General features: G+C 37.4%; 1 protein-coding gene across 1 annotated transcript; it reads left to right on the top strand.

Moving 5' to 3' along the window:
• Positions 1–239: 239 nt before the first annotated feature.
• On the top strand, positions 240–6,504 carry LOC307012227 (uncharacterized protein; the record flags this gene model as incomplete). Its single annotated transcript, XM_079638643.1, has 3 exons — positions 240–391; positions 965–1,108; positions 5,398–6,504. 3 exons carry the CDS (start codon positions 240–242, stop codon positions 6,293–6,295), a joined length of 1,194 nt encoding a protein of 397 aa, XP_079494769.1. The 3' UTR covers positions 6,296–6,504.
• Between the last annotated feature and the right edge of the window lie 1,926 nt (positions 6,505–8,430).

Genomic DNA, 8,430 nt, shown 5'->3' with positions numbered 1-8,430 from the left:
ATTACCAAGATTCAGCTGATACTGGCAGCAGCTGCAGTTAAAGATGTTTAAACCCTATTAATCAAGATCTCTGTTTATGTTCTCGCAGCATGTGGAGTGCGATGTGTCCTGTCACCACGACCCTCCAACTGCTCCACATCATCACCTCATAAAGACGAGAGAGACAGACCTCATTCCACTTCTGCAAGGAGACAGAAATGCAGTAGAGACTGTTTAGAAAAAGAGGGTGAACTGAGGGTATGGGAATCATACACTGCGATAAAAAGAACAGAGGACAGAGAGAGAGCGAGGAGCGGTACACACAGACAGAGAGTCCCGCTGGATTCAACCACCCGGCCTTCCACTGTCCCACTGGAGAATCAGATGAGACGCCGAGCACTAAGCACACCAGGTATACGACTTTCTGTGTAAGATCAAATGACAAAATGATTCCCCCAACATATGATGTCTTGATACAATTCCCTTTTGTATGTATGCAGTGATGACTTATTTTTGTTGGCAAAAACAATGACAAACTAAAAAAAATCAAAGTTAATTTGTGAAGATTAGCATGATGAACAAATCGTTTCTAACGATTTGACCCCTTGATGCAGGACATGCACTTTTTACTTTTCAAATGCTATTCCATATTAAATACAACCATTAATATTTAATAACAAAATGAAAGATAATGTTCAAAAAACTCGAGAGTTTTGTGTGGCATCTGAGACAAGTGTAATCATTGACCTGTGAACATGAGAACAAATTGTTTACGTCATCTCAAAGGTCTCATGATCAAAGTTATAAACTAGCGGAAGAACGTTGTTGCTGTTCTCCTTCTCAATGAAAATAGTGTCAAATGCTTACAAGACACAGTTATCGTGAGCAGCAAATTTACAAATCATTCTTAGTCCATTTCTCAAACACTAATTCTCAATCGTTTTATTCTTTATGGAGAAACTCCCATGTGTAAAATTGTCTGGAGAAAAAAAGATGACCAAAATGTCCTTCAAGATACACATGGACATTTTACTGAGGGCAATCTAACCCCATCACTACATCTCTACCTGCCTTCATCATACCATCCGCAGGACCAGGGGGAAGACACAGCTGCGGGACAGGATAACAGGTAAAACTGAAACTGAACTGATAGACTAACTGATTGGCCCATGGATTTTCATTACACTTAAGGTCATTGCACATTTGAGTCTGAAATTCGCATCCGACATTTTCGCATGTCAAAAAATAAATACGACCTCACGTTATGTCAATCACGGTTGCACATTGCCTCCGAAACTTTCGTCCGTCATAAAAAAAATCAAAACGGGTTCGATTTTCTGCGTTTTTCACATCCGTAACAAGCAGTTTGAATAGTGACCGAATCACAAACACGAAAAAACGCATACGAGAATTTCGGACTCAGTGTGCAATGACCTTTACAATTACGATCTGCAGTCAAATGCTCATATAACCCTCTGGTCACATTTCGTTCAAAGAAAAATAAAAACTTCAGCATTTCACTATAGATTATGCAACAGTTTAGAGCCAATGGCATTTCACATTGTAACACTAGGCTATTTCAGACGGCAATTTGAGTCTGAAATTCGCGTCCGAAATTTTCGCACGTTAAAAAATAAATACGAACTCACGTTATGTCAATCAAGGCTCTTGCACACTGAGTGCGAAATTCGCATCCAAAATTTTTGCACGTTAAAAATAAATATGATCTCACGTTATGTCAATCACGCTTGCACACTGCCTCTGAAATTTTCGCACATTAAAAAATAAATACGGTCTCACGTTATGTCAATCACGCTTGCACACTGCCTCCGAAACGTTCGTCCGTCATAATTTTTTTGAAATGGGTTCGATTTTCTGCGTTTTTTGCATCCGTAACAAGCAGTTTGAATGGTACTTTGACAATTCAGAGCCACCAAACCACGAGTACCAAAAAAACGTATGCAAAAATTTCAGTAGCCTACAATTCGCGTCAGAATATTTGGAATTTTATGGAAGACATTATTGTACTTTTATCTGAATAGCCAATTACGTGTTTTATATAATGTTGTTTTCTAAAAAATGTTAAGGTTTGGTGCTGAAACAGATATGTTAATAGGGACATTTTAGGCTATTAAAATTATTGTGGATGTTCGAAGTCATACCTCAACATATGTCATGGAGACAGACAATATTATTCCCCAACATATAATTTCATAAGGATGAAACTCATTTGTAAATCTATATCGTGCTGCAAGAATTACATAATTTTTTATGGCAAAAAAAAAAAAAGCCTAAAAATGTGTTTAGGCATCACAATTCATAAAAGTGGTGTTTATTTGTGAAGGTTATCTTCAAATTTCATAAAACTTTAGTTCATTTTTGAAGATTATCTTCTACAAAATGTGTAAGAATCATAAACGTTTGTTGGTCATAGAGCTTAACTTATGCAGTAATGCAGTAAGTTCGCTACTCTTCTCCCGTGTGTTTCTCCGCTTACAAACTCCTGACAGACACCACAAGGTTTTTGCCAAGGGAAACAGGGTGATGCTAACTTCAGATTGGCCTACAAAAATAAGTGAACCCTGCAGCACTCTATTAAAGCCAAAGGTTTCTCAGTGACAGCAATGAGTTGCCAGCCTTGTCTCTTCAACATGTGGCAGTATCGGACACCTTGGAAGTAAGAACAGATTGAGTGTAAAGCTCTTGTACAGTAAAAACTACATGAAACGAAATAGATGGCTAGCATATTCGAATGCCCAAAATATTGGACTCATTCATCCATCCCATTGAGCGGTTACTAAGGATACGTGAGTGATATCATGAGTCCTCTGTGCAACAGAGGCAGTATTAAGTGACATTGTAAGCCGTGTGGTTAGTGTTCGCCATTCAGCTGGTGACAGTATGATGTTCTCACTTCCATGGAAACTCACAACAGACTAGAGGAACTCATGCTAGGAATGGCATTAACCTGACGCTCACAGATGAAGTAAACTTAACTCATCTACTGCACTCAGACATTACTGTCGTCAGGGTGGGAACTTTGTCTCAACTCCTGTGGTGAGGGGGTCCCACTAAGGTCCTCTGTGATAGTATAGCCTATTCATCTGGCCAGGGTGGAAGGGGCCCATTCATAACCCAGCGCAAGTAAATGTCAGTTGATATACAGTCAGTAATTGGGTCAATGACAAATGAGTGTCCATGAGAAGGAATAATCTTCATTGTTTACCCTCCAAAAAATTCATGCGCATTTTGTAATGCAACATTCTCTGTTACATCTTATGCTGAATTAATGTTTATTGCATTGTTTTAGTGTCATGTGTGTTTCCATGATTGTGTTTTTATGTGTAACCTACATGACATTGTGCACCTTCTATATAGTATTAGTAGCCTATTTACCTCAGCTTGCGAAAAAGCGACTTTTATTCATCATGTGGCTTTGTCTTTATACCACTAATGTTTATAAGGAGCCCTTTAGAGGACATGGTGTTGGAAAATTATGATACGAGAGGAAAAAAATATATTTAAGACTTTTGCATTCCAACGAGAAACTTTGTTTTTCCTCTCAAAATATTTGAGTTGCACTGAGAAACCTCGTGTTCTCTCGTAAAACGGTTCCGTTCATTTGCAAAACATTTGCTTTCCCCCAGCAGTGTTGCCAAGTCCACAGTTTCCCCGCGGAATTGGGTTACTTTTACACTTTTGCCGCGGCCCGCGGGTTGTTTTTTAGTCTGCCGGTTGAAGCGACAACCTCCCTCACCCCCCGGAACGTGATTTGTACCCCCCAGAACCCACCGGAATGCGATTGAGCAGGTTATGGCCGTGACTGGCTGGGTTTTGAATAGCAATAAGCTGGTATAGTTACGCAAACCCCCAGAAACGTTGAATTCGCTCACAAAAAACTAAAACGGTTTGCGGGCGAACACAGTTTCTTAGGAGGATGCAAACATTTTACATTCAAACACAAAGTTTCTCGGGGGAACCAAAGCATCTGTGAGGAAACACAAAAAAATGTGTTAGTAATTGTTACTAACATGTTAATTTCACCAATTATTAATGAAATATACGTATTTTTACAAAATTTAAGTTAAATCTGTAAACCTTAAAATGTTGCTACCAAATTTTTTACAGTAAAGTTCTGGCAACCACAGCTGCCATTTTTACCATACATTTTGCTGATCTTATTAGGCTACAGTGTTGTTTTATCTTTGTTCAATAAATAATAATATTAAACATTGAACCTTTTCATACCACAGAACATTACACACCACATTACATTTGATACATACAGATATTGAGAGTTAATAATAAAAGTTTATGCCAAAAGTTTTCAGGTTTTTCTTTTTGTCAGGAATTTCATTCTTTTAATAGGCTTTTCTTCTTCTATATGATATCAGGACAGTTGTATCACTCACATTTTTTTAACTTTATTCCTCAAAAATATGTCAAATTAGATTTTAGTAAACTAAAACATGCTCATAATGGAAGAAGTCAATTTACTTATGAATTGCATTTATTGTATTTTTAAATAAATTAAAGGTATAGGGAAGGCAATTTTTGGCGAGGCTAGCAATAGCGAACTAGCTTTGAAAGCATAAGATCCCACCCTCCCTTCAGAGCGTCTCTAAAGCTACGCCTCCTTCAAAACACATGAACGCAGTCAGCATGAGTCACATCGCTGACTTAATTAACCTAATGAAGTATTGATGCCACCTGTACCGTTAAAGCATTTTCAGAGTGCCAATAGAGCTGATCTCCAATCTACTCACATTACAATGGAAATTTGTACGTTTTGTCTTGTACATATTTTCAGTTTCCCATGACAACTGCATGTTTCAGTGTCATAGCAGCTGTAATACAGCTGTAGGTCAGGCTGCAAATATAATTTCACATTAGGCTTTTGCTCATGTTCCAGGCTAGCAAAACTCTTTTCTCTGAACATAGATCTCCGGGGTGCTGTAATCGAGAAGGGATTTCTGGTTTACTTAGCCTCAGGATGTAATCACTCTTTATGACTTTTGGACATCTAAAACAAAATAGTTTTAAAAGTAATATGCTGAAAAAATTATTTTGCCCTCCAGACAAACAGTCTTTTAATCTACGAACAAACATGTAAACTTTATAGTCCATGTGCGCAGGATTTTCCAAACAAGATGTGACTCTGTTTTCTCTCCGTAAAAAGGATTGCTGTGATTAACTTAAAATTCAACATAGAATAAGAAATAATGTGTTGTTTCAACTTAAAAAAGGTATGTGTTCATGCTTGACTTAAAATATTAAGTTTAGTTAACCTTAGTTTAAGTTAGTTGGATATTTATCTCAACAAATTTTAAGTTACTATAACTAACTGCAGCAACATTCTTTTACAATATACCTTTTTTTTTCCTTCAAGTGTTGACAATTTGTTTTCCTTAAAAGCAGCTCAGAGGTGCACGAGAACCAAGACGTCACAGAGGAACTCGGAGAACATGACATCACCATGGAGAGCCAAAAACAAGACATCACAATCAACAAAACAGAAGATGAAGGACAAAATGATTTCACAGATGTCACACGATATGATATTACAGATACCTGTCGGAATGACACACAGAACGACACTCCAGAGGACACCTTTGAGAGTGACATGATGGACGAGAGACGCCAACAAGACGACAGCAGGCAACAAGAAACCACAGAAAGCCAATGTGACATTGGCAGATCTTTTAATATCATAGAGGACGAGCCAGAATATGTCGTCACAGAGGACGAGCCAGAATATGTCGTCACAGAGGACAAGCCAGAATATGTCGTCACAGAGGACGAGCCAGAATATGTCGTCACAGAGAAGACTGAAGGCATATATAGGAGGACCATATCGATTAGTAGTTCTTACAAAGCGTTTGATGACAAAACACGTTCTCCGGCCACAGCTACGCCTCTAACGTTCCCATCCACCCAGTCGAGCAGAAATCCCTTTCCCTCTGTTAGCGTCCTGCCATCGTTTTATAGAACTTCGTTTGGCTATCGCTTCAGCTCGACGACTGAACCCTGCCGATCCAAAACGAGGACCAGAAAAGCCTGTGATGACAGCAGATTTACGCGGCAGATGAATGACATGCGACATACCATAGAAATAAAAGGAAATCCCTGCTTATTAAAAACGAGGGCTGGAGCGCCAGGAAGCCCCCACCCCAAAATAATGAGCACTGACAGGGGGTCCCAGCCTCATAAAATGAAAACTACCAAGACGTTTTTGTGGGGACCAGAGGGGCCCCACGAGACTAAGACAGTGTGTGAGCTAGAAAGTCATGTGAACAGGTGGAGAAGCCTGAATTAAGCCTGAGAGCGACGTGACGGCACAGTTGTGTGTGGCCTTTCATGCCTTTCCAATACAGAAAATCTGCTCTGCAAAAAACTGTTTGACTGAATCAAAGCAGTTCAGACTGGGACGTTGAACCACTTTAGGGTTAATAAACTCAAATGTCTTATGACATTTTGAGAAGAACAGTTTTAACACTGGCTGCAATGTTCTCTCCCTCAATATAGTCCAGCAAAAAAGAATGATAGACTTTTTAGTATTTCTGACTCCTATCTGGTCTTTCTCAGTGAATGGTATTGACACCGATTATTATGATTCATTGAACATTGAATCACTGCGGGTTTTGGTGCTTTTTATTTCTTTCCGACTTGATATAAAAAATATATATATATCTTATTCATCCAAAAATCATGTCTGGTGACTGTCTTTTAGCACTGGGGAGTGGCATTACATAATACTTTTAAGGTCAAAGAGAAAAGTATATCAATGCAACAAAAAAATTAAACAAAAACAGCTGTTGGTTTTGAAACTAAAGGCACATTTATGTGTAGTGCACACTGAAAGGTCAATTACAGATACTTTGAAATCAGTTCCATGAGTTGTTTTGTGAACATAATATATCCATTTACGTTACTGTTCAAAAGGTTAGGGTCGGTAAGATTTTGTAATGTAACTGCTCACCAAGGCTGCATTTATTTGATCAAACATACAACAGTAATATTGTGAAATATTATTACAATTTAAAGTCACTCTTTCTTATTTTAGTATATTTTAAAATGTAAATGATTCCTGTGATGCAAAATGTCAGTGTCTTCCAGTCCTTAATTCTAATATTATGAGGAAATCATTCTAATATGCGGATTTGATGCTCAAGACATATTTCTTATTATTACCAATGGTGAAGACAGTTGTGCTGCTTAAAGGGATAGTTCACTCAAAAGTAAAAATTCATACTCACCCTCAAGTTGGTCCAAGCCTGCATAAATTTCTTTGTTCTAACACAAAAGAAGATTATTTTGAAGAATGTCGGTAACCAAACAGTTGATGGACCCCATTGACTTCCAGTGTATTTTTTTTTTTTTTTTCGTACTATGAAATTCTACCGTTTGGTTACAAACATTCTTCAAAATATCTTAAATGCATCATTCAAATAATAATAATAAATACATACATATATAGCTGTGAGCATGTCATTGTGTTCTTCAAAATGAATGGATTCTTAATATATATATGATATAGAACAATGGCATGCTCACAGCTATCTAAATCAGTCATTCTTTATACACTTTCATTTTGTATCTATATGCTCTACTGTTATATGCTGAATTAATTATTCAGATTCTGAACATTTTCAAAGAGTGTAACTCGAGACTTCCATCAATGCCATAGATTTTCTGATTAAATGAACACTATACATTCATAAAAACAGCAGCAGGGATGTGTGGAATACCCAAAGGTCTGTCTCCCAGCATTCCCTTCCAGTTCAGACTCAGAGTAAATATTTGTATTGCCCTCAGAAAATGAAAGAGAGAGGATTGATAAACCCTGAACATACACATTGCTTATAGCTGCAAGGCAAGAACAACTGCTATCTTTCATTAGACGTGAAAATAGAACCAAAACATACGTGTAGAATTAGAAAAATATGTAAAGCATGATAGTACATGGGAACACGCTGGGTCGGACACTCTCAGTGATCTGCTATTTCATTAAAGTCAAATTTGAGTTGAGTATTTTCTATTTGCATGAACATGACAATTTAATTTACTTGTTTAAAGTTGAATAAATCCAATTCTTTATTATAAGACAATGTAATAGCATCATCAAGCTGCATGTCTTACATTGTCAAACAGTATATAATACAACAAAATTATTTTTGTAAACAAATAAAACAAATGTGTTCAAGATGGTGGGGTGGTTTGATCTGTCTGTGAAATTGAAACATTAGATTTACTTGAAAACATTTGCTGTCCTCTAGTGGTCACTTTCTGCTGTTGGCCAGGAAGGTTTGAAGTGACCTGTGGAAAACAGATACAATAACTGTACAGACTATTTATTCTAATTTCTACCTTTCTTATCTTTCCCCTAAATCTGTAACACTTTACAACAAGGTCTCATTCATTAACATTTGTTAATGTATTAACTAACATGAA

Source organism: Phoxinus phoxinus (genome assembly GCF_949152265.1).
Source record: "Phoxinus phoxinus genome assembly, chromosome: 15".
Classification (NCBI taxonomy): domain Eukaryota; kingdom Metazoa; phylum Chordata; class Actinopteri; order Cypriniformes; family Leuciscidae; genus Phoxinus; species Phoxinus phoxinus.
This window is presented reverse-complemented; position numbering and strand designations above follow the sequence as displayed.